Genomic DNA, 26,274 nt, shown 5'->3' with positions numbered 1-26,274 from the left:
AGAAATGTTACCTGTTAAAATATCCAATAATTTAATATAAATGTAAATATTGATCCTACGTATAAAACTTATGTTTTTTTTATTAATTTTTTTAAAATTATTCTTAATGATACTCTTCTAACAATAAACAAGGGGGAAAGAAATAAAGGATATTAAAAAACATGATCAGAGTATTTTATGAAAAAACATGTGATATTAAGGGCATTACTGAGGTAGAGGGTAGGAATTTGGAAACATGTTTTCGTTCTTATTTTGAAAACTGTATAATTGGAGATCCAAAAGAGTTCAATTTCATTGCGTAAGAAGGGTAAGATCACCCATGCCCTATCAATTTGTCCAAACTAAAATTGAAAACACAAAATGGAACACTTATACTGACCGACGTAATGGACAATCCAAATGAAGGCTGAGTTGGTGACGTCACTAGGCTGATTTCATTCCATGACCTCATTAATCTTAGCACGAGGTTGGCAACTGGGGAAGCAACTTACCGACAAAGATGATTAATAAATTCAAATTTACAAAAATAATATAAAATTTTAGAAGATACTCTACCACATAAAATTTAATGAGAGGAAACTCCCAACACACTTGCTTTTATTTTCTTAATTATTCAAACACGTGCTTTTCAGAGCCCAAGTCAAAAGAATATGCGATAGTATATTTCACATTAATAAAAGACTTCCAGGACATAAGGCCATTATCATGAAGTTACCAATTTTGAAATGGAATCCTTCCTAAAATGATAACGCATGAAGTTTAAATTTGTGCGAACGTGAAAAACAATTTTTTTCGGAAAAAAAAAGTAACTTATAATTAAATTTGAAAATATTTTATATTTGATTCCCATCTTTCACCGGAATGATTGTGAGAAAACAATTGAGGTACGATTGGTCATGTGCAAGCGGAAAGGGTGGGGTCCTTGGCCCATAACGCCTTTTATATTCATACAGACAGCAAATTCATCTTCTTGGCTGTGAGCATTTAAAAGAGGGGAAAATAGCAACAAAAAAAAAACTATCAAAATAGAAAAATTACATATAGAGACCATATTATAAAAATTGTTATTAAAACTTATACTATTATTTTTAAAACTTATACTAATGTTATCAAATGTTTTTATTTGTAATTTTTCTGTTTCGGCAGTCTTTTTTTATCATTTTTTTAAAAAATATTAAATTAAGTAAACTGAATAATTATGTTTTTAAGTTAAAAAGACGAACACTCCCAATTTAAAATTATTAGCGAGATTGAATCAGCCATCTCTTATTTATATGGAAAATTAGAAACTCTTATGCTATTAAAAATAAAAATGAAAAGTTGTTATATTTTTTTAAAAAATTAATACTGTTCAAGAGTTTTTTAAATACGTTTAAAAAGTGAAAATGCGTACGGAGGAGTATATACTTGGGGAAAAACTGAGCTGGCTCCAACTTGAGCCTACACCTGACAATGAACTTTTGCCCCGTCTAATCACATAACCATGTAGGCAAAGGTCCGTACAAAAAAAGCATTTCATCCACAGAAATTTAAAGGAGGAGAATTTTTTTTTTTTTACCAGCAATTATTATTATTTTATTACTGCGCAGATATCAACCTTTCGTAAATGGAATTGCTGAGGAGCACACAGGAGGGAAAAATTATTGCTTAATTTTGTTAATAACTGCAGATTCCATTCTTATCAGAACTCCTTTTCAAACAGTTCAAAACCTCGATAATGTTCCAAACACTACCGAAACAACACAGCTCCCGATTTCATTTCCCTTGATTGGCCTTTTCTCGATTGTGTTTTCCTCAGCTCTAAATTATTTGGTTTAAATTTTAATGATACAAACCCATGTGTATTTAAATATGATCACTTGATTTTATATGTCCCTTTTTAAAACCTTTGTTAAAAGTCTTCCATAACCAACGTTGAAAGTTTTTTTTTTTTGTGTGGTTATGATAATAATTATAATGATTTTGCACTTAATAAAAGAAAGTGTCTGCATTTCTTTTCTCGCGTGCCATGTTCTTATCAATTGAACTAATTAATAGAATTGCTTTGCTCCTTTTTTTAAAAAATGCATAATTGATAATAGAATAATTATCGATTTTTAAAATGCAAATAGGTGTTACTAATGTCGATAAACTTGGTGTCCGAAATATAATCATGTGATGAGCTCTATGAATGAAAATATAATTCTGAACTCTTCCTTCCTTCCTTCTTTCCTTTTTTGAATAAGTCAGAGTATCCTCAAATTATTTTAAACTTAGGATTAATTTCTATCAGCCGTAGAGCATTAAAGCTAGAGTGCTTTTAACAAATATGTCTATTAAGATTTGAATTTGTGTTTTCCCTCTTATGATGATGAAACCGCTTACCATCTCAACCAGTAGTTCAACCAGTAGTTTATTGTTTAATTTTGAACTCTTTTATTATTATATGATTATTAAGACATTCGACATCAATATTATTATTCATTGAAAATTTTATTCCTCCTGTCAAAGTCCTAAAAATCATAGTGAATGCACATTAACGAAGGAAACAAAACAGGTAAGGTTAATTACGTTACGGGGTATTGAGATTATGTGTGGCATGAATCCAATATATATTTGAACACGAACGCTATTTCAAAAACCAAATTTAAGATTGATTTGCTTATTGGAATTTGAGTGCAGGCATGCAAGAAAAATATTGTATATAATGGTCAACTATATGAATAAGGTGGATTCTCACAAAGATCAATTTCATTACTAGGAAGGAGGTCAAGATATATCACCTGTCAATTTGTCAAAATTAAACTTAAAACTGAAAACATCAAATGGAACACCTCGACTGGGTGACACAAGATATGACCCAAGTGAAGACCAAGTCCATAACGTCATTATTATGCTTATTTTCATTTTTTTTATGAACTAATGTATCATATTGTCATTATACGAGCTTGTTTAGAGTGATAGGATCATAAGAAAATTGGTAAAAAAATCCCTGTTTAAAAATTTAATTGGCTAAAAAGATTTAAATTTGAATACGTGCAAATATATGCCTTGAGTACAATATATCTTCCGCTGTATGCAAATGACTTTCATATTAATGATTGTTGCACATCATTAATGACATGTTGCACACAACAGAAGATGTGTTACACTCATGGATCATAGTTGTACTTGCTCAAGTTCAGGTTTTTTTAGTTAATTAAATTTTTAACCAGAAATTTTTTTTACCAATTTTTCTTAGAATTATTCAAAAGCAGTTTTTCAAACTTCTATAAAGAACTGAGTGAATTGTGTGAATAAATACTTTTAAAGATTTCAATCGTAACTCCAAAAAACTGTGTCACTGCAACATGAAGAGTTCATGTTTGAATTTTTATCGAGGGAGGTATTTATATTTAGTACTGATAATATTTGAAACAGACATTTAATCAAACGATATATGTAATTAACAAAAAAATTAGTTCTTAAAGTGAAAATACTAGCTCTTACTCTAATTAAATATTATCCCTTTTAATTATTTTATCATAATTTTAAAACTAATTATTTTATTTTATTATTAATATAAGATCTACTTAAACTATTTAAATGGATTTAAAAAACTATTCAAGTGAGCTATCTAAAATATCTACTTAAATTGTTTGTATTGAAACTATTTTTTAATATGTACAATTAATAAAAATATTTTAAAAAAGATGATAGGTATATGTGACATTCTCCATTTTACTACGTATTAGAAAATGAAATGAGGGCATTTTCAGAGGGAAAAAAAGCATTGAATATTCCTAAAAATGCAAAGTCACCTATAATAAGGGCCGCAATGTTTTTTTTTCCGACTCGACAACGACGTTCTTTAAACTTTTCTTTTTTCCAAATTTTATGTCCGTCAGAAGTACGATAGTCAGAACGCAGAAGTAAACAAGGAGAACAGTGAATCAGCCTTTTTGGAAATAATTTTATGTAAAAGTTTTAGGTCGACTTATATAAAAAAAAAATTTTAAGTTTTTTTTAAAAAACCAAACACTCCAAAGTCAAAGTTTTTATTTTTATTGACATGCCCACACTTTACACGCAGTGCCGCTTAATAGTCAAAATAACACGCCATGTGATGATGAGATGCGTTCCTTTGTGGAAAAAAAAAGGGAAAACTAATTTGGAGGTCCTTATAATTTTTATCAACTTTGAATCAAATCCCTGAGTTTTTTTTTCTTTTTATTGAATCTTTTAATTTTCTGTCATTAAATCCGTTAGTCCCTACTGTTAGATTATAACAAACACCGTTAAAATCTCTGTTAGTGAGCACAGCTTTGAAACATCTTCTCGCTTTGAAAAATCATGTCCGTCTGTCTCTACCATCATATCCCAAGCTTTGAAACCAAGCTCCTCCACCTCTTCTTATAATATATATTTTTTATGTTAAAAAATGAGGCTTTATCGTCTCGCCTTGGATCGCCACAAACGGAGCAAGCACAATGGATGGAGATTTCCCTGTTAAAGTGAAGCTTGGAAACAGAGGAAGAATGACTGGGAAGTTTCTTGCTTTTTTAGTGACAGACCAGAGTTTCATTCGATAGAGAGAAAAATGCTTTCCACTAAGAAGTGATACCCTTTGGCTCGCCAGGAAAAAACATTATCCCGTACAGGAATCCCTCAAGTCGTTTTTCACTTCAAACTATCTTAAAAAAACAAAGGAAAAAAAATCATGTTGTTATCAAAAGGTTTGTCTTCTTTTTTTTTCTTTCTTATGAATGATGAGTTCAACTTCAACTCTTCACGAAAAGTTCTGTACACTTGGCTGCAAATAATTTTAAAATTTTTTGGCATATTGAACCTTTGCATTTTATCAAATTTTTGTTTGAAACTTAACTTAGAGGTTGATGGTACAGCTAGGAATGCGATGCTTTGGGGGCATTTAATTTTAACAGCAATCAGCACAATTCCAATCGCTGACCTGTGAAAAATATTACTCTGTATAGTTGTCTGATGGCTGAAAAGGTGGGAAGGAATGGCCGTGAGGTCGGGAAGATAGTAGTGAAAGAGAAAATATTGAGGAATGAGGGGGGGAAGCGTGGTCTCAGAGCTTGAGTTATGGCGGAAGGGAGGGATGGGCAAGGTGTTTCAGATGTCCAGCTTTGCTTACTGACAGAGATTTTAACAGTGTTTGTTTTACTCTAACCACAGGGACTAACGGAACTAACAGCAGAAAATTAAAGGACTCACTAAAAAGAAAAAAAAGCTTAGGGACCTGATTCAAAATTGATAAAAACTATAAGGACCTCTAAATTAGTTTTCCCAAAAAAAAAAGGCCGCAGAAATTAATTATATTCCTCAAATTATGTGGATACATATACACACGCACGATGCCATTTTTATTTATTTTATTCGTCGATCCAAATAAATAACACTCTTTCATATAATTTTATACAATATCTTCATACATATTCACATATCACATGATTCACACACCTTAGTGATTAATCAGAGAACGATGACTGAGGTCCTGACTCGTCATGTCCAAGGGAAATAATTTTATTATTAAAACGTCAATTTAATTACCAACAAGAATTGATCTAGTTGGTAAAGAGTCGGCTCATAACCTTCTGAGTTTGAATCCTACTGTTGATGTGAAAGCCTTATTGATAGGTAATCTGTAAATACCTCTATAAGCACTTTTCTAAATCTAGAGACATATTCTAATTCTGGTGAGTCTCGAAACCCAACTCACTTAAACTTTTTATAACAAAAAAACCCGTCAATTTAATTACTTAAAAAAAATCTTTCAAGTAGTCAATATGTCCTGGTCCATTGTATTTCCCCATTACATTCACTTGTTATACTATATCCAGTCCTTAATATAAGACCTCATTTGACTTTTATTTTGATTCTTAATATAAGACCCAAATTCACTCTATCTCTCATATTTTTACAATTTTTTTAAGATAATCCTTCTAATAATTGTAATTTTAGTCAATACTTAATTAGTAAAGATATTTTACTAACTTAACTTATTTTTTTAATCTTTTCAAATTAGTTAACTAGTTCTTATAATTAGAAATAGAACTAGTATCATTTTTTAGTAATTAAATTGCTTTTAAGAAATTACCCAAACATTCTCCTCATTTGTTCTTGACTTCATTCAAACACTCAGATCAATATTCTTGGGTCTCACCCTATCTTGTGAGCATTTTGACAATTTTGACTCAAAAGGGCAAAAAACTAAATAATTAGATTTCCAATTCTTATGCTTTATCGGAGCATGGGTGTAGGAAGTGTTTGGATAGAAACCAAATCATAATTTTAAAAGTGATTTTACGGTTTCTGAGAAGCACTTTTAAAGACATCCAAACACCCGTGCTCAAAACTCAAAATGAGAAGTCAGGCCCCACTCATCAGCTACTCCCAACAAGTCCGACCTGGATAACACCTAACAGCGTTGAACAATAATGTCTAGCTTCAAGAAACCTCGCCACGTCCAATCACACCGTTCAATCACTGAATATCTCTGTGCCGGTAACAGATTTTCATCCACACAACTGTAACAGATCAATCTATTACACATATATGACACCTTTCATTACGCGGACTTGCAGAACACCACAAATCCACAATAAACAAAAGGGAGAAAGAAAATCACTACTTAATTAACGATCACAGAATAAACTCATTTTCAAATATTTCACAAACTCATCAATGTTCTTATCAGAACTTCCTCCTTCTCCCACTGCTTCCCTAGCCAAATCCTTCCATTTTGCTGCATTCTTTCTGATCTCTTCACTTGTTTCACCTTCCATCACTGTCTTCACACACTTTATAATCTCTTGTTTCCTTACAACCCCTCCTTCCTCTTCCTTAGCTCTCACACCCACCTTCCACACATCCTCCACAAATTTAGCATCCGTCAACTGGTCCGCCCACTGTGGGACCCCCACCATGGGCACTCCAAGGCTCAGACCTTCCAGCGTGGAGTTCCACCCACAATGGGTCACGAAACATCCCACAGCTTCATGGGCCAGAAGTTCAAGCTGGTTGCACCATGTGGTTATGAGACCCTTGTCTTTCACTGAATCTGCGAACCCTTTGGGAAGTTTGGAGTGTTCGGATTCTCTTAGGACCCAGAGGAACTTCTTGCCGCTTTCTTCCAACCCTTGTGCTAGTTCTTGAGTTTGCTCTGCCGTTAACGACACCATGCTTCCGAACGAAATGTAAACGACGGAGCGACTTGGCTTTGATTCTAGCCATTTCATGCATTCCTCACTTAGTGGTTTCCACAGATTCGCTCCGTACCCTTTGTCGCCGGAGATTCTGCCATCTAAGTAAGCAGAAGGCACCACTGGGCCTATCAACTTCGCCGGAAACATCTCATACAGTTCTTTCACTACCTTTTCAGGCACAAACAGAAGATCGTGTCAGCTTTGTTGACATAAACAAGGGGGAAAAAAGCTTTAAAATATAAGTAAATGTAATTTACAGAGAAATTACAGTGAGATTGATCTATACGTACCTCGCTTTCCAGTGCTTGAAATGTGTTTGCGAACATCCAATCAGCTTTCTCCACGTTTGAGAACTGACTCAACTTCATAGCCAGGTAAGCCGGGTAGCTCTCAGGCAACCTAATGAAGCTCGGAAGATCCGAACAGTTCAATGGAGGAAGACCCGGAATGAGCAGGGGTAGGTCCTCCATCTTCACCGGCAGGCGAAGGGACCCATGGTGTATACGACAGAATATACTGCAAACGGCAGCTGAATTAGTGAAGAAGGCGGCCCCAAATGCTCCATGTCGTTTGGCAACTTCAAGAGCCCACGGCAGGAAGGAGTCGTAGACGACGCAGGTGACGGGGAAATCGGAATGCTCGAACTTCTCGATGAGCCGAGAAAGCGTCTTGGAGCCATTGCTCCTGAAGGAGTTGAGGAACAAGTCGACGTTCTTGGCTTGAGCGAAGCCGGCCTCGTCGAAGCCGTCAGAGATGGGCTCGACGGTGACGTTGGGAGCGACGATGGAGTTGACGGTGTATTTGGTGGTGGCGACGGTGGCTTTGACACCCTTAGAGGCTAACCTCTTGGCGAATTGAAGGAGAGGATTAATGTGGCCTTGCCCTGGGTAGGGAACAACCACAACATGAACGTTTCTCTTTTTCGCAACCATCTCTTTAGGCTACTGTTCTTGTGCTGTGAGTGGTCTGTTCCAGAGGCCTCTTATTTATAACCGGGCAACCGGCAACTACTTTTTTTTTTTTTTTTGGGTATTACTTTTTATATTTTAATTTTTTTTAATAAAATACTACTACCAAAATAAGGTTTTCCAAAAATTGCAACGACGTGCAGAAAATCAAGCACATGTTTAATTTTGAGTTAGTCAAAACTGATATTTATATATTTGAATGCATTTTTTATTCAAAAGTTAGCATGACTTTGATGGTTTCATAAAAAAAAAAATCAACATAGTTTGGCAAAAATTGGTTGCTCAACAGAACTTTTGGAACTCCTCCTCCTAAACACACTTTGACAATCCTTTTTTTTTGTTAATGAAGTTATTAAAAAATACAATGTTTTATTTACTATTTCTTATTAAATTATGAAAATATTTTGGGATAAAATTGAGTAATGTATATTTTTATAATAATTAAATTAAGTTGAATTGTTGAGAGTTTATAAATAGTATGGATATAGATATGGATTACTATAAATTAAATTATATATTATTATTGTTCATCGAAAAAATTATATATTATTATTAGCTTTATTATTATTAACATCAACATATCGAATACAGTGATTACTTTAAAAAACAAAACAAAGGAAAAGAAATGTGGGCTAAATACAGATGCCGAGAGAAGGAGGGTCCCCAGTCCCCACGGATGAAGTCGGTACCGACGGGCGACGTCTCCGTGTGCAAAACGTCGTCCGTGGCCTGTACTGCGGCCATGCCGCGGTTTTTTTTGTTTTTGCCTTTTAATTTTGTTTGTCTCTCCCTCTATATATATCTTAAAATTAAATATTGACTATTAAATCATGATTTAGGGGGTGTTTGGATAGAAACCAAACCATGGTTTCAGAAGTGCTTTTACGGATTACGAAGTAAATATGTGGAGGAGGTTACCTCGCTTTGCGGAAAAGTGATTCTGAAACCGTGGTTTTGGTTTTGCCAAACACCCCCTTAATCATTTTGAGGTAGAGGTGGCAGAAAAATCGAGGTAAATATTTTTGTTTATTTTTAAAAACAAATAAGTTAATATTGTTAGATCACAATCAGATGATTAATATCCATCGATTAAGCCTCAATTAACAGAACCATATTCTTTGGGTTTAATAAATAAAAAAAGTAGTTTTTGGAGTCACACGTTAATATAACCAAAATGTTCTTTTATTACAAAAAGTTTAAACAATAGTATAATTAAAATATTAGCTCCTATGTACCTTAAATCGTTGATTTGCGTATTGCACTTGCAGATGAGTTTTGACTTATAGGATTCCAGCCAGCATGATGTCCAATTTCGTGGTAAATTACCATTGTTGTTCAAGTAAATATTTAAAAAGTAAAAGTAATATTATTCATAAGTCAATAGTTTTTCTATAAAAATTACTACTTTCAGTCCTAATATTAAGAGTTAGTTGATTAATTTGAGGAGATTAAGGAAAGAAATTAAGTTAGTTATTTATAACAAATAAGTGTTTTCTTTCCTAAAATATCCTTACTAATCAAGTATATTGGCTAGAACTACCAATGTTAGAAGGATTATTTAGGAAAAAAATGTATAAATATGAGAGAAAAAGTGGATTGAAGTCTTATATTTAGAATCAAAATAAAAGTAAAACAAGATCTTATATTAAGGACCGGAGGTAGTATGTACTAACCATTATGCAATTACGCAATTATATGGCAATATAAATAAAAGATATATGAAAATAAAATAAATAAAAGATATATGAAAATAAATAAAAATGACTAAGATTTTATGACCACATGATTTGTACTGAGGGACTTGTTATTTTTGAAACAAAAAGTAAACAAGGAAAGGTCATCATAAAAGGGCCCTCCGCAAACGGGAGGATCTGCCCGCCTTTTTATGAAGATGGTGGTATCTAATTATATCAATAAATAAAATAGCAAGAATTTTTTTTAAAAAAATTTTTTTTACAGGGATTATGATACACCTTTAAATTCAAAAAACACTTATAAAAATGTTTACGAATTGTCTGCCTACAAAGCTTTCATATTAATAGGGGCCTATAAATACACAACTCTATGAGTTAGCTAGGTCAATTTTGTTAGCAAATAGCATGATTTATTTTGAGTAGTCCTGTTAAATCATGTGATTAGTTAATTATATTTCACAGAAGACATACTATAAATATAAATATATGAATGAATGTGAACTGTGATTTACTATATACAACTTGATTACTTGTATGTATGTGTGATTGTTAAAAAGTGGATCACTATCTTCAACTAGTAGCAAGTTACAGTTAATTGTAAGCTGTTTTCTTATAAATTAAGATTAATTAGTGGAAGTGATTAGGCCACTCTGCTTGTGTACGCGCAAGTGCAGCCAAGTTGTGGGCGCACGCGTTCCTCTATGAGGGGGAGAGGATGTTGAATATTAAAATGTTAATCTGATCGCGCGCGCCCTTCAATCATGCTCCAGAAGCTACTCAATCGGAAAGGGTTGTTTATCCTTTTTGACAACATGCGAGGACCATGCAACCTGCCCAAATTATTTTTTTAATCAAGGATAGTGGCAAGTAAAGAAGATATATCATTTTCAATTTTTAATATTTTATTTTATTTTTATTTTGATTTTAAGAAAATTTGAAATCAATAGTTTTGCTCCTTAAAATTTAACCTGATCTTGGCTTTAATTCTTAAAATCTGAAACTAATGATTTTGATTCCTGATATTTGATTTTATTTTCATTTTGGTCATTGTTTCAAGAACTAAGATTCTAAGAACCAGCAGGCAGATTAGAATAAAATCAAATTTTGATAACTAAAGTCACTTGTTTCAAATTTTAAGGATTAAATGTAGTATTAACCCATGTGATTTATATTTGAAAACACTTTTATTATGAGTAATATATTAAAAAATCAGTTTTAGAAGCTTCAAATGAGAAAAGGACAAAAAGTCAAAAACTAAAAATAAGAAATATGAGACTTGTCAAACTCAACCCGGATATGCCCTTAACTGTTGGCCAATCTTCAATGCCCAATGTATAAAATATATGTAATTGTTGGAATTTATGTGGAGAACAAAAACGTAATGGCCCCAAAAATAGGTATGCTTGCTTAAATTAGGCTGATTTAATTTTCGTATTGGAAGTTAAATAAAGAAGAAAAAATTTCAAAAAAAAATATATCTAAAATTTTAAAGTAAAAATTACTGCAAAAATATGTTATTATTTACTTTTTAAATGTCACCACTTATTATTAAAATGTAATAAATAGGACTGATTTTAAAATTTTAAAATATTTTTTCTAGCATTCTAAGTTTCTAACTTTAAAAGAGAATTTCAAGCGAAGTGCTGCTTTGGTTGGACTAATCCGCCGAAACAAAAGCGAAGCGAAACTGAAACGCCTCAACTTGCTGACGTCATACCCGACACGATTCAACCGAGCGGCTGATGACGTAACTGTTTATAAACAAAAAATAAAAAAAGATGTTACGTGCAGACAATTGATTACTTTACACTTTGAAATTTGATAATAAAATTTTAAAACCTCTCACGTTAATGCAGATAACTTTCACATTATTAGTTTTATTCATTGCTTATTTATACATATATTAAAGTTTAAGGACTTATATGCATATAACTCAAAATTTAAGAAAAATATATACACACACGAAAGTACAATTTAAGGAGTTATGTAATTGATAGATGGGATTTATCCATATAAAGTTAAAAATTTATGTGTATTTATTATTTATTTTTAAGGACTAGGAGAGGATATAATTTAATTTTAGGTTAATACTATTTTTAGTTCTCATATTTCGATTCAGTCCCTTCAATTTCATAAATATTTGGTCCAAGTTTAATGAATAGTCTTTATACTTTTAATAATTTTGACTTTCAATCTCTATACCTAAACTAGTACTCCTCCGGCTCTTAATATAAGACCTATTTAACTATTTGATTAAATTAAAAAAGTTAGATAAGTTAGTTAATTATACGAAATGTAACACGTTTTTTTCTAAAATACTACAATCATCTTTCTTAATATCTCCTCTTTCTCTCCTACTTGATTATGGTTTAGGGAGCATCCGTAAGGATAATTTAGAAAAAATTGATAAATATGATAAATAGGTCTTATATTTAGGACCAAAATCAACTCAATAATTAGGTTTTATATTAAGGACCGGAGGAGTGCTTTAATTCTTATAAGATTATAGGGATGAAAACTAACAGTTTAAAACTAGGGAGACCAAAATTAAAATTTAATCAAATTGTAAGCACCAATAATAATATTAACTCTTAATTTTACTATTATTATTTTGGTAGTGTTGTCTGTAAATATAGGCCTTCATGACTTTTTAATGTTTAAAGTGAACACTGCCGGTTGCCTGAGAGATTATCGCAAAAATAGTGAATATTCTGTTGTTCCCTGACTTTATTCCCAAATGCTGAGCCCACCCACTATAAGCGGCTCATTTTATTTTTACTCTAAGTTTTTGTTTGAAAAATGAAGTTAGAGGCTAATAATGTGCGTTCCTATATCCAACTGTCATGTCTCATGTGTCATGTGTTCACTTCTCTTATTTAAAATTTATTCCTTACATTACGATAAACTAATTTTTTATTTTTTATATTTGTGATGCTGTAAGAGACTTTTTTTTTTATTATTATAATCAATCTTCCAATGATTTGTATCTTTTTTCCTTGGCCAACGGTGCCTTAGGCTTCAAAATATTCTAATCCACCTTTCTCTTTTTCCCCATACTTAACAACGAACAAAGTATTCTAGGCTTATGCCTTAGGCTTCAAAATACTCTAGTCCACCCTTTTCTCTTTTTTTTTGCCAATGTTCGTTGGGATTTCAAACATATTGTATCTATTATTTTGTTTGGGATAATTAATCTACAGCTCCTTATAGTTTCAACTAATTTTGAATCAGGTCCTTATAGTTTTTTTTTTTTATCAGGTCCTTATACTTTCATATGTTTTTAATTAGGTCATTGTATTTATTTTTCTTGTTATCAAGTCCTTATAAGTTCACCTTATTTTTAATTAAGTCCCTGAATTTTTTATTCTTTATTTTATAAATTCTAATAGTACTATTATATAAACATAAAATAGTATATATTATTTAATATTAGTTTATAAACAATAATATTCTAAAGATATTGAATTATTATAATGATTTTAATTTTTTCAGCAAAAAAATTAATTGTTCTAAAAAAATTTCTAAATTAATTAATTCTATTACTTTTTTATTACATAATTATTAATTTAATTTAATTATTAACATTTTATATTTCAATATTAATCTATTTAATTAATAAATAAAAATTAAAACTACATGGACCTGATTAAAAATTTAGTGAAATTATAAGGATTTAATTAAAACAAAAATAAATACAAGGACCTAATTAAAAAAAGATAAAAGTATAAGGACCTGATAAAAAGAAAAAAAACTATAGGGACCTGATTCAAAATTCGTTGAAACTATAAAGACTTGCGAATTAATTAACCCATTTTGTTTTGGCATTAAGAAGGATTTGATCGTGTTTCATGATTAACATTTTTTTTCTTTTACCATATTTCCTCCATTTCTTAACATAAAAATTTGTTGGCGTTAAACTTTGTTCTAAATATTTATTTTGTGTCCCATACTTGTTATTTTTCTTTTTTATTTACACATGTTAAAAGAGTTTGCATCAAGAAGTGGTCTGTTTCAATATAAATGATTTAAGAGTGCATTTTAAAAAAATTAATATATATTTTTAATAAATAACTAATTCAACAAATTTTTTTAATCTATGTAAATTAGGTCAATAGATTTTATATTAAAGATTAGAACAAATATTGCTTATGTATGTTGAATCCTAACAATAGATTGAGAAATCCATACACCATACCCCTAGAGGGCAAAAGGGGGAAAAAAAAGGAACAGATTTAAAATGCTCATTAAGCAATCTACACAATTATATTCATCATCGTTCCTACCATACCCCACATGGCCAACGGCTTCTTCCCATGACATGAGCACGAAGAGATGTCCGATATGAATGGCAACCATAAAACAAGAAAGATGTACGACTACGACTCTTCTGAAAAAATTCACAGCATAGAAGGACCAAAACGGAAAAATTCCCTATCCTATCCGAATCATTTCTAATTATTAGCTGGGATTCACTTCCTGAGGTTGAAATTCAAATTCAAATTCAAACTTGACCCTAAACATTCAACAACAATGATTGAGAAGATGTGGTTATGGAACTATCCTTGAAGAAAGAACGGCTAAAATATACTCTATATAACATTATACTACTCCGATCCTTATTATAAGACCACATTTGACTTTTTATTTGGTCCTAATTATAAGACCCCAATCCATTCTGTCTCTTATATTTATGCATTTTTTTCCAAGATAATCCTTCTAATAATGATAGTTTTAGCCAATATACTTAATTAGCAAGGATATTTTAGGGATGACAACACTTATTTATTATAAATAACCAACTTAACTTACTTCCTTAATCTCCTCAAATAAGTCAATTGGGTCTTATAATTAGGACCGGAGGAGTATTATATATCAATTTATAAGCCAGATATATTAATTTTTAAAAAATTAAATATAAGAGACAAAATGAATTAAGATATGATATTTAGAACTAAATCTGACTCCTAACTAACATTAAAAAGAATAGAAAGTGTTCAACGGGAATAGAATTGCCTCTTTAAGATTGATGGAAAGATAGAGGATTGATGCTTGTTTAATTTCATTTGGATGCTGTTCTTTTTCGAGCAGTGGCTAAGATGTCAAGTACGGATATCAATTGTATGGAGGGATTTCGTGTTGTGTAAAATCACAACTCACTGAACGAAAGCAGTGGCTCAAAGATAATATAAATAATAAAGAACAATAGAAGCACATAGCAGAGATTTTGTGTGGTTGAGCCAATAGCTTCTTGGGATAAATCAATCCGAAGCCTGATTGATAAGTTTCGGTATGGGCAAATGAATCCAAAGTTGTGTTTGCTATGGAAATTTCTTTATAATGTAAAATAGTAACATACCACCACCGTATCTTATAATGTTGTTGTTTTTTTTTTCTTTTAATAGTAAGTGATGGACCAGATGTTGCAAATTTCATGGAAGATGGCAGCAGAGGTCGACCTGGTTGATTTCATGTCACTTCTTTGCTTTAAACTTCACGAACGCAACAATAAAGAGAGAACAAATGTATGTCTTTGAAAATAAATAAATGAATTTGTATCTTTTTTAAAAAAATTGTTTCACAATTAATCTAAAATATAAAAGCTATACTGATTCATGTGACCCATTCGTTTTGAAATTGTGAGCTGTGTGCATGCGTGATTGTTAAAAAGTGAATCACTGTAGTAGTAAGTTACAGTTAATCGTAAGCTGTTTTCTTATAAATTAAGATTAATTAGTGGAAGTGATTAGGCCACTCTGCATGTGTGCGCGCAAGTGCCACCGAGTTGTGGGGGGCGGCGGCGGCGGCGGATCTGTTTCCTTTATGAGGGGGAGAGGATGTTTAATATTAAAATGTTAATCTGATCGTGCGTGCCCTTCAATCATGCTCCAGAAGCTACTCAATCGGAAAGGGTTGCTTTCCCTTTTTGACAACAGGCGGGGACCGTGCAACCTGCTCAAATTATTTTTTTAATCAAGGATAGTGACAATGAGTAAAGAAGATATATCATTTTCAATTTTTAAAATTTTATTTTGTTTTAATTTTGATTCTTAAAAAATTTGAAATCAATAGTTTTCCTCCTTAAAATTTGACCTGATCTTGGCTTTAATTTTTAAAGTTTGAAACTAATAGATTTGATTCATGATATTTGATTTTATTTCCATTTTGGTCATTATTTCAAGAACTAAGAGCCAACAGGCAAACTAAAATAAAGTCAAATTTTAATAATTAAAGTCACTCGATTCAAATTTTAAGAATTAAATGTAGTATTAACCCATGTGAGTTACATTTGAAAACACTTTTATTATGAGTAATATATTAAAAAATCAGTTTTAGAAGCTTCAAATGAGAAAAGGAAAAAAAAGGTCAAAAACTAAAAATAAGAAATATGAGACTTGTCAAACACAACCCGGCCATACACTTAACTGTTGGCCAATCTTCAATACGCAATGTATAAAATATATGAAGTTGTTGAATTTTACGTGGAGAACAAAAACGTAATGGCCCCAAAAATAGGTATGCGTGCTTAAACTAGGCTGATTTAATTTTCGTATTGGAAGTTAAATAAAGAAGAAAAACTTTCAAAAAAAAATATATCTAAAATTTTAAAATCTCAAATCAGAAATTACTACAAAAATACGTTATTATTTACTTTTTAAATATTACTAATTATTATTAAAATATAATAAGTAAGACTGATTTAAAATTTTAAAATATTTTCTCTAGCATTCTAACTTTAAAAGAGAATTTCAAGTGAAGTGTTGCTTTGGTTGGACCAATCCGCCGAAACACAAGCGAAGGGAAACTGAAACCCCTTGCTGACGTCATACCTGACACGATTCAACCGAGCGGCTACTGTTTAAATACAAAAAAAAAATGAAAAATATGTTACGTGGAGACAATTGATTACTTTACATTTTGAAATTTGATAACAAAATTTTAAAACCTCTCACGTTATGCAGACAACTTTCATATTATTAATTTTATTCATTGCTTATTTATACATATATTAAAGTTTAATGACTTATATAGTTATATGCATATAACTCAAAATTTAAGAAATATATACACACACACGAAAATACAATTTAAGGAGGCATGTAATTGATAGATGAGATTTATCTACTGTTGTCAAACTTGCGAGTTGACTTTCTGAGTTGAATGTTTTTACGATTTTCCGCTAATAAAATCGTGTCGATTCACTCTTAAACTCGTGATAACAGTAAACTCAGTTAAACTTATGAGTTCATTTACCGAGTTTACCGTTTTTATGTTTTTAGCTTACAAAATCGTATTAACTTACTTTTAAAATTGTGCTAAACTTTTAGATTTGATTATGTCTAGTGACTTTATATATGAATTTTATAAAAAAAATTTTGTTGAATGTGATGAATTATGAACATTGATAGATATAATTTCAATTATTTAAATTTAAAATATAATTATAATGAAATTGTTGTCATTTTTTATATATTAATTATTTGATTATATATTTTTAATATTAATTTATTAATAAAAGTAAACTCTTTCGAGTTCACGATGCGAGTTTATATCATTATCACGAGTTTGTTTAAACTCGCGAGTTTGACAACCTTAGATTTATCCATATAAAGTTAAAAATTTAAGTGTATTTATTATTTATTTTTAAGGACTAGGAGAGGATATAATTTAATTTTAGGTTAATACTATTTTTAGTTCTTATGTTTCGATTCAATCCCTTCAATTTCATAAATATTTGGTCCAAGTTTAATGAATAGTCTTTATACTTTTAATAATTTTGACTTTCAATCTCTATACTTAAACTGGTACTTTAATTCTTATAAGATTATAGGGATAAAAACTAATAGTTTTAAAACCAGGGAGACCAAAATTAAAATTTAATCAAATTGTAAGCCCCAATAATAATATTAACTCTTAATTTTACTATTATTATTTTGGTAGTGTTGTCTGTAAATATAGGCCTTCATGACTTTTTAATGTTTAAAGTGAACACCGCCGGTTGCCTGAGAGATTATCGCAAAAAATAGTGAATATTCTGTCGTTCCCTGACTTTATTCCCAAGTGCTGAGCCCGCCCACTATGAGCGGCTCATTTTATTTTTACCCTAATTTTTTGTTTGAAAAATGAAGTTAGAGGCTAATATATATCCAACTGTCATGTGTCATGTGTTCACTTCTCTTATTTAAACCTTATTGGTTATGTTATGATAGACTAATTTTTTTTATTCGTGACACTGTAAAAGACCGATTTTTTTATATTATAATCAATCCCCCAATGATTTGTATCTTTTTTTCTTGGCCAACAGCGCCTTAGGTCTTGTTAGTTTCAACTCCATTGCAGGTATGTAATGGTAATTCTTATTACATTACCATAAATGACATGTTTGGTTGGTCTTGTTAATGGTAAATAAGATTACACTGGCAAAGAGTAATTACACATTTGTTGGTAATATCTATTCATAGGGGTCCCCATATGAATACTTATTACATACCTGTAATCCATTATAAAATGTCAATTTTGTCCTTTATAACCCATATGAAAAGACAACAATTGCCCTAGGATTATTTTCGCCGACATCTCTTCACCGCCACTGGCCTGGCAACACTTCTTTCTTCGACTCCTTCATTTTCATCAATGGTCTTCTATTCATCGAGCAGGCGTGTTATCGATTGAAGAAACATTTACTGGATTTTGATTCTTCCGTCCATCCTAAACACTTTTATCTCCATAGATTTTAATTAGCGTTTCATTGCCTGTCGCTACTTCACGGTTTAGGTTCATCCATTCAGCAATTCGAAGATTCTGTTTTTTTTTTCCCCCACAACAAGTTCATGTATTCAAGTTCTAGATCTCAAGTTCCATCCAATGCTGCTTATCAATTTTGATAATTAAGACTTGGACAACAGTAGTTGGTTTCACGCCACTAAGACATCAATTTATTGATTTCTTTTTTGTGAATTTTGATGTTTGCCTAATTTTGTGATTTGTGTTGTCGCTGCAACTCTGATTCATCGGCAATAGGATAGAGGAGGCGGCGGAGGGGGGAAGTTTCCTTTAATGGCATTTTTGTCTTTTCACAATTATTTATATTTAAATTAATTAAAAAATTAATGTCTTCTCTTATCCTTTTAATATCATACCAAACAAAAACATGAAAATTAAGATTGCATGCATTATAGATTGCATTGCATTACATTGCATTCATAAGGCCCTTAGGTTTTGTTTTTTTCCCCATACTTAATAACGAACAAAGTATTCTAGGCTTATGCCTTAGGCTTCAAATTAAATACTCTACTCCACCTTTTTTTTTTTTTTTGCCAATGTTCGTTGGGATTTCAAACATATTGTATCTATTATTTTGTTTTGGCATTAAGAAGGGGTTGATCGTGTTTCATGATTAACATTTTTTGCTTTTACCATATTGCCTCCATTTCTTAGCATAAAAATTTGCTGGCGTTACACTTTGTTCTAAATATTTATTTTGTGTCCCATACCTATCATTTTTCTTTTTTATTTACACATGTTAAAAGAGTTTGCATCAAGAAGTGGTATGTTTTAATGTAAATGATTTAAGAGTGTATTTTAAAAAAATCAATATATATTTTTAATAAATAACTAATTCAACCAGTTTTTTAATCTATGTAAATTAGTTCAACAGATTTTATATTAAAGATTGGAACTAATATTGCTTATGTATGTTGAATCCTAACAATTAATAGATTGAGAAATCCATACACTATACCCCTAGAGGGCAAAAGGGGGGGGGGGAAGGAACAGATTTAAAATGCTAATTAAGCAATCTACACAATTATATTCATCATCGTTCCTAACACACGCCACATGGCCAACGGCTTCTTCCCATGGCATGAGCACGAAGAGATGCCCGATATGAATGACAAGCATAAAACAAGAAAAATGTACGACTACGACTCTTCTGAAAAAATTCACAGCATAGAAGGACCAAAACGGAAAATTTCCCTATCCTGTCCGAATCATTTCTAATTATTAGCTGGGATTTACTTCCTGAGGTTGGAATTCAAATTCAAATTCAAACTTGAATCTAATCATTCTACTCCAATGATTGAGAAGATGTGGATATGAAACTATCCTTAACGAAAGAACGACTAAAATATATTATATATAACATTATATTATATATTAATTTATGAGCTAGATATATTAGTGTAAAAAAATATGTTGAATATAAAAGACAAAATGAATTGAGAGATGATATTTAGAACTAAATAACTAACTCCTAACTAGCATTAAAAGGAATAAAAAGTGTTCAACGGACATAGAATTGCCTCTTAAGATTGATGGAAAGATATAGGATTGATGCTTGTTTAATTTGATTTGGATGCTATTCTTTCTGGAGTGGTGGCTAATATGTCAAGTACTGATATCCATTGTATAAAGGAAAGCAGTGGTTCAAAGATAATATAAATTATAAGGAACAATAAAAGCACATGGGAGAGATTTGTGTGGTTGAGCCAATAGCTTCTTGGGATAAATCAATCTGAAGCCTGATTGATAAGTTTCGGTATGGGCAAATGAATCCAAAGTTGTGTTTGTTATGGAAATTTCTTTATAATGTAATATAGTAATATACCACTACCACCATATATTATAACGTTGTTGTTTTTTTCCTTTTAATAGTAATTGATGGACCAGATGTTGCAAATTTCATGGGAAAGATGGCAGCAGAGGTCGACCTGATTGATTTCATGTCACTTCATTTAAGGATGTGTAAAAACCCGGTGGTCCGGTATGGTCCGGTCCAACCCGAGCAAACCCGGTCTAGTCCGGTCTAAAAAAAATTAGCCCGAAACAAGACTAGACCGGACTAGTCTCATCGGGCTGGACTGGACTAAGGACTGGCCCCTCAGACTAGTTAGTCCAGTCCAGTCTAGCCCGGTTTTTTTAATTATTATTTATATAATTTTAATTTGGTTTAATTTTTCTATATAAGTTTTTTTGTCTATTCAAATAATCAAGATTTATTTATTAACTTCCTAAGTAATGAGCATGCGTATATATTTTCTACAATATAAGATCTATATTAATGAGGATTAATTAATAAAACATGACATTATTGGAAAATTGAAAGAGAATGATTAAATTTGATGAACTTTGGATTAAACTATGTACAAAATTTTATATAGTAAGTTACAATCTTGTCTCCTATTGAAGGAAAAAATTTTGTAAAAAAATTAAATTTAGGTCCTAGACTGCTTGGACTGGTCCAGGCAGTCTAGAGGACCAACTCCAGTCCAACCCGACCTCGGGTTGGTACTGGACTGGACCAAACCTCGGGCTGTCTTTTTCAACCCTAGGTCTTTATTGGACCAGACTTCAAGTTGATAACAAACCCGGTCCAGTCTGGTCCATGCACACCCCTAATTTCATTGCTGTAAACTTCACGACCGCGACAATAAAGAGAGAACAAATGTATGTCTTTAAAAATAAATAAATAAATTTGTATCTTTTTCAAAAAAGTTGTTTCACAGTTAATCTAAAATATAAAAGCTATACTGATTCATGTGACCCATTCGTTTCATTCAGTTTGACTTTCGGCTTAATTTAATTAAATTGGGTTGGGATATCGAGTTCCAAAATTTGGCCACTGTCAAATCGGGTTAATTAGATCACTAGTCCAATGGAATTTTAACCCAAGGTGATTTCATCCAAGATGCTGACCTGTGCGTTTTGGCCGCTAATTATTGTGGTTTTTCACAGACATGACATATAATTACCAAAAATAAATATTTAAAAATCTTACATATAAATAAACAAAGCAGGCCCCTCAAAAGTAGGTCATATTCAACAAAATCCTGCCACCATTCACATGTCATTGTTCCCCTATGAAAATTATGGGGAAAATTAGCATGGCAGTCCTTGTAATTTCATGCAGTTTGAAATAAGGTTCTCATAATTTTTTTTTCTTTTTATTTCATCCTTCTTTTCGCTCTGTTATCTGTGCCCCCTTTTTTCCGTTAGTTGTGCCGTTAGTTTAGGTTAGATAGGAATGATCTAACTGACCAGTTACTGACATGGAAAGAAGAAAAGATTGACTGTGGAAGAACGAGAGTCTGCAAAAAATAAAAAGCTTCCTTCCCCTTTTGCTCGGACTGAGAGAAAAGCAAGGAGAAGAAAAAACTAGAAAGAAAAACATGAGAAGAAATAAGTTTTCTCTTGTTTGGATAGAGAAAAAAATATGGAAGAAAAGAAAAATAGAGGAGAAAATAAGATGGACTCCATGCCATATTTTTCTCCATATCTGGAGAGATTTGGGAAGGAAAAAATGATTTCCATGATTATCCCTCCTCTCCATTCCTCTCTATATTTATTTTCTTTTATTATATTTAAAAAATTATTCACTTTTTATTTTTTACCTCAAAACAATATTTTTATTAAATAATTTGGTTTTAAAACATAATAATATGAAAATATATACAAACCAAATAACTTGATTTTAAATTATTTGATGATGCTAATGTTAGTATAATTTTTCTATAGCAATATTTAATTTAATTTAATTTTAAATATGATAGATTTTGATAAGGACATTTTAGTCATCTAAATATTTGTTAATTTTTTTTCCTATTTTCTCTCATCCATTCAAACAAGAGGGATGATAACAACTTTCCTCTAGTTTTTTCTTCTTCATTCTATTTTCTCTCCTCTTATTTTCTTTCCTCTCAACTTTTCTCCCTAACCAAGCAAAACATTAATTTCCTTTCCCATGCTCTCTTCTCTATCCCCACTCGCCACTCCCCTTGCTCTCCTTCCCCCCCCCCCCCCAACAAAAAAAAAAAAAAGAAAAACCCCCCACAAACTCACATTCCCCGCATACCATCTTTCCCCTTCATTACACTACACATTATTATAATTGATGGATGCTCGTGAAAATTCCCCACATCCCATCTTTTATGGGTGCAGTTTGGATGAGAGAAGAAAGGAAGAAACGGAGCTCAGTTTCATTCGCCTCCTCTTACAGGGTCATCTTTCTAAATAAGCAAGACCAGGTTGATGACAGGGAGCTTTTATGCAGCCTGTCAAATTGGAGGTTCATGAGCTTCTTTGTCTTGTAAATTCCCGGTATTTCTTCTGCCATCTCAGTCATTCTCATTCTTTCCTTGTCATGCTATCGAGTGCGTAGTCGGATAGCCACATCACTCCCACTCAACTCAAACTAACCGCGTATATATGCTTCAGTGATAGAAGGACAGGCACATATAAGGGGAAAAAACAATAAGGATGGAATTAAAAAGAAAAAACACATAAGGACTTAATTCAAAACCCCTTAAAACTACGAGAACTTCCGTATTAGTTTTCCCAAAATTATATAATGATTGATGATTGATTCAATTTATCTTTTATTTTGATGGCAAAAAATTATCGTTTATTTTAATTTTAAACCATATCTTCTTTTTGCCATTGAATTTTAAACTAAATCAATTAAACTAGGTTGAGACATGAGTGAAAAAATTGCCCCGGATCAAAGTGGATTAAACCTCTGATCAAATCAATATTTGGCCTAAGCCATTTAATTAATGTATAGATCAGGAGTCCTGGGAACAGATACGAATATAATAATGATGGTGATAAATCAAGCGAAATTAATAAGTCCAACTTCAAACCTGGGCCAGGATTTTAGGTCCAAATCCTGAGGGCCTAGGGGACCACAATTTCCTCAGCTAATAAGCCCGTTTGGTGTTGGGCCGAGACTTCCAAAATGACCTTTTATGGGCCTTAAAATGAATTGTAGAAAAGAAAAATAGGAACAGGCGACTCCACTGGGGATCGAACCCAGAATCTCTGGTTCCGTAGACCAGCGCCTTATCCATTGGGCCATGGAGTCCCTTGTTTGTGGGCGCACACCATGGTTTCTTTTTTTTATCAATTTCAATACGCTCATCATTGAGCATTATGATTATAAAACAAAATAATTTAGGGTTACCAACAAGTGTTGGTATAAGTGAAAGGAACTTGGACACCCTAAGTGTCATATCCTGGGTTTGATCTTTTGGATGGTGTGTATGAAAAAAAAACATTGTTCAAGGGGTCCCCGCTACGGCGCCTAACAGTACCCCGAGCGAGAGATTAATCTCTTACCATTCAGATAGAAGGATACTCTGGACAATAAAAAAAAAAGTTAATATAATTTTTGGTTCCTCAAGTCTGCTCTCATTTTGATTTTTGTCTCACATTTTAAGTTATAGGTTTTGGTCCTTTAAGACGTAAAATTGTTTAAATTTTTATTGGATCATGGAGACCAACATTTTAAATGAAAAAAAACTTGAGAACCAAAACCTATGATTTGAAATTTGAGAGATCAAAACCAAAATGAGAGCAAATTTGAAGGATCAAAAATTGTATTACCCTAATAATTAATACTCCTCCGGTCCTAATTATAAGACCCAATTGACTTATTTGAGGAGATTAAGGAAGTAAGTTAAGTTGGTTATTTATAATAAATAAGTGTTGTCATTCCTAAAATATCCTTGCTAATTAAGTATATTGGCTAAAACTATCATTATTAGAAGGATTATCTTGGAAAAAAATGCATAAATATAAGAGACAAAATGGATTGGGTCTTATAATTAGGACCAAATAAAAGTCAAATGGGTCTTATAATAAGGACCGGAGGAGTACTATACAAAGAGTTAAAACTCTAACCTAATAATTATCTAGTTAATCACTTTGACAAGGTAAAAGGAGGGTTAATTACGTTAACAAGAAGGGATTAATGGCCAATACGAATCCTCTTATTCTTTTTCCCCATTACAACTTGTAATTGTGTAATTGCTAGGAATTGATCAAAGTCCACTTAATTATATCCCAACCTGCATATTTGGGGTTGTTGGATACATTGACCAGAAATGTTTCGTGTATTTTAATATCAACCCCTATTATTTAATCAGATCAATAAAAGGATCAATAACGTATAAAATCAAACAATGCTATATAATTAAGCAGAAAATTTGCTGGAGAATATGTATATACACACATTTTAAAATCATTTGACCAAAACATTATCGTTTCATTTTTTGAATGCATCTTTCGAATATTTTTTAGTTGTGCTGCACCTTTCAACTCTAATCAACTTTGTAAGTTAATGAACATATGTATAATTAGAGGCCCTAGCTGTGATAAAAATGGAATGCAAGAGCATTGACCTCGTTTTTTAAAGTTATGGTCGGCGTTAAATTAGAGGAATCAATTCCCTAAAATATCACACTGAATGAGTTGAAAAATACTTTGGGCAATTAATTTGCATTACGTGTACTATCATATTTATCATTGACCAAAAAAAAAATATTTATCATTGACCAAACATATGATTTTAGGTATTTTAATCACGCGAAAAAGAGGAAAATACAAACCCCCCCCCCAAAAATCATCTTCTTCCGATGAATTTGAATATATATGTGTATATATATATTGACATTTCTGTATCTATAAATCATAATCCATGGATCATATCATAATTTATTTTCACAAAAATGAAAGTTGACTTACAATAACCACCAGGCATCATTTTTCGTATTTATCGTCATACATAAGATTCGATACAAGGGAAATTAAAAAGCATCATTCAGAATAAATGTCATTATCAACCATAAGAGAGAAAAAAAATCAAATCATTACAAAATACAAATCGTAGTAATAATTGGCGTAGCAGGGAAGATTGAGTCCACATATTGAATAAATTCACATGTGAGGGTATATAAGGAGAACATTTAGCCTATTTTGGAGTACTATATCTGCGTTAGATGATTGGTCTTCCCTTCAGCCTTTGGTGAAAAAAAAAAAATTGCCCCTTTCAACTAAAATTTAACCCAGCTTTAATGAAGTAAATTCATAAATATGAAAAAAAAATACTCCCTTTATTATTCTTAGAAGCCATTAACTCTTGGTTTTATTTTTGAGGCACAAGTCCACAACTCTTGGTGTTCTTTAACACGCAAGTGTTCTGTATTATTCTCATTTTAAAAATACATGAAATGTACATTAACTATAATTAATTATCACTTGTCAGTACATAAATATATAGTACAACACAATTAATATAGTACATATTCGTGCCATCTAATGGCCATGTTACAGAAACGTATATACCCTTCACAACTATATATACACACGAACATATAGTGTATAGTTTTCTACTTGTAATTCAGGCCAGACCAAGCACCATAATCGATCGGAGATACATATAATTACTCAAACAAATATGGCTTCATCGTCGTCTTCACTGGTAAAATTCACAGTGCTCGCGGCTTACTTCATGGTTTTGGTTGCAGTGGTTGCTGCTCATGAAGGTCATGACCATGGTGCTCCGTCTCCTCAACCAGAACCACCGTCTGGTTCGTCGTCGAGGAGCTTTACTTATCCCATGATTGCCGGATTTGTTCCTTTTGTGCTCTC

At 31.8% G+C, this 26,274-nt stretch overlaps 1 protein-coding gene and 1 non-coding gene across 2 annotated transcripts; both read right to left on the bottom strand.

The window, feature by feature from the left end:
- Positions 1-6,482: 6,482 nt before the first annotated feature.
- On the bottom strand, positions 6,483-8,126 carry LOC114713866 (UDP-glycosyltransferase 74B1-like). The gene is made up of 2 exons (XM_028898541.1): positions 7,478-8,126; positions 6,483-7,355 (listed from the first exon to the last, which is right to left on the bottom strand). Exons 1-2 carry the CDS (start codon positions 8,117-8,119, stop codon positions 6,618-6,620), a joined length of 1,380 nt encoding a protein of 459 aa, XP_028754374.1. The 5' UTR covers positions 8,120-8,126; the 3' UTR covers positions 6,483-6,617.
- Positions 8,127-23,634: 15,508 nt separating this feature from the next.
- On the bottom strand, positions 23,635-23,707 carry TRNAR-ACG (transfer RNA arginine (anticodon ACG)). The gene has a single exon. It is a non-coding gene; the product is annotated as a tRNA-Arg (tRNA).
- Between the last annotated feature and the right edge of the window lie 2,567 nt (positions 23,708-26,274).

The sequence above is a fragment of the Neltuma alba genome, unplaced genomic scaffold (assembly GCF_004799145.2).
Source record: "Neltuma alba isolate B1F8T4 unplaced genomic scaffold, ASM479914v2 tig00011477_pilon, whole genome shotgun sequence".
NCBI classification, from domain to species: Eukaryota; Viridiplantae; Streptophyta; class Magnoliopsida; order Fabales; family Fabaceae; genus Neltuma; species Neltuma alba.
The sequence above is the reverse complement of the archived record's forward strand: the minus strand, read 5'-3'. Positions and strand labels throughout refer to the sequence as shown.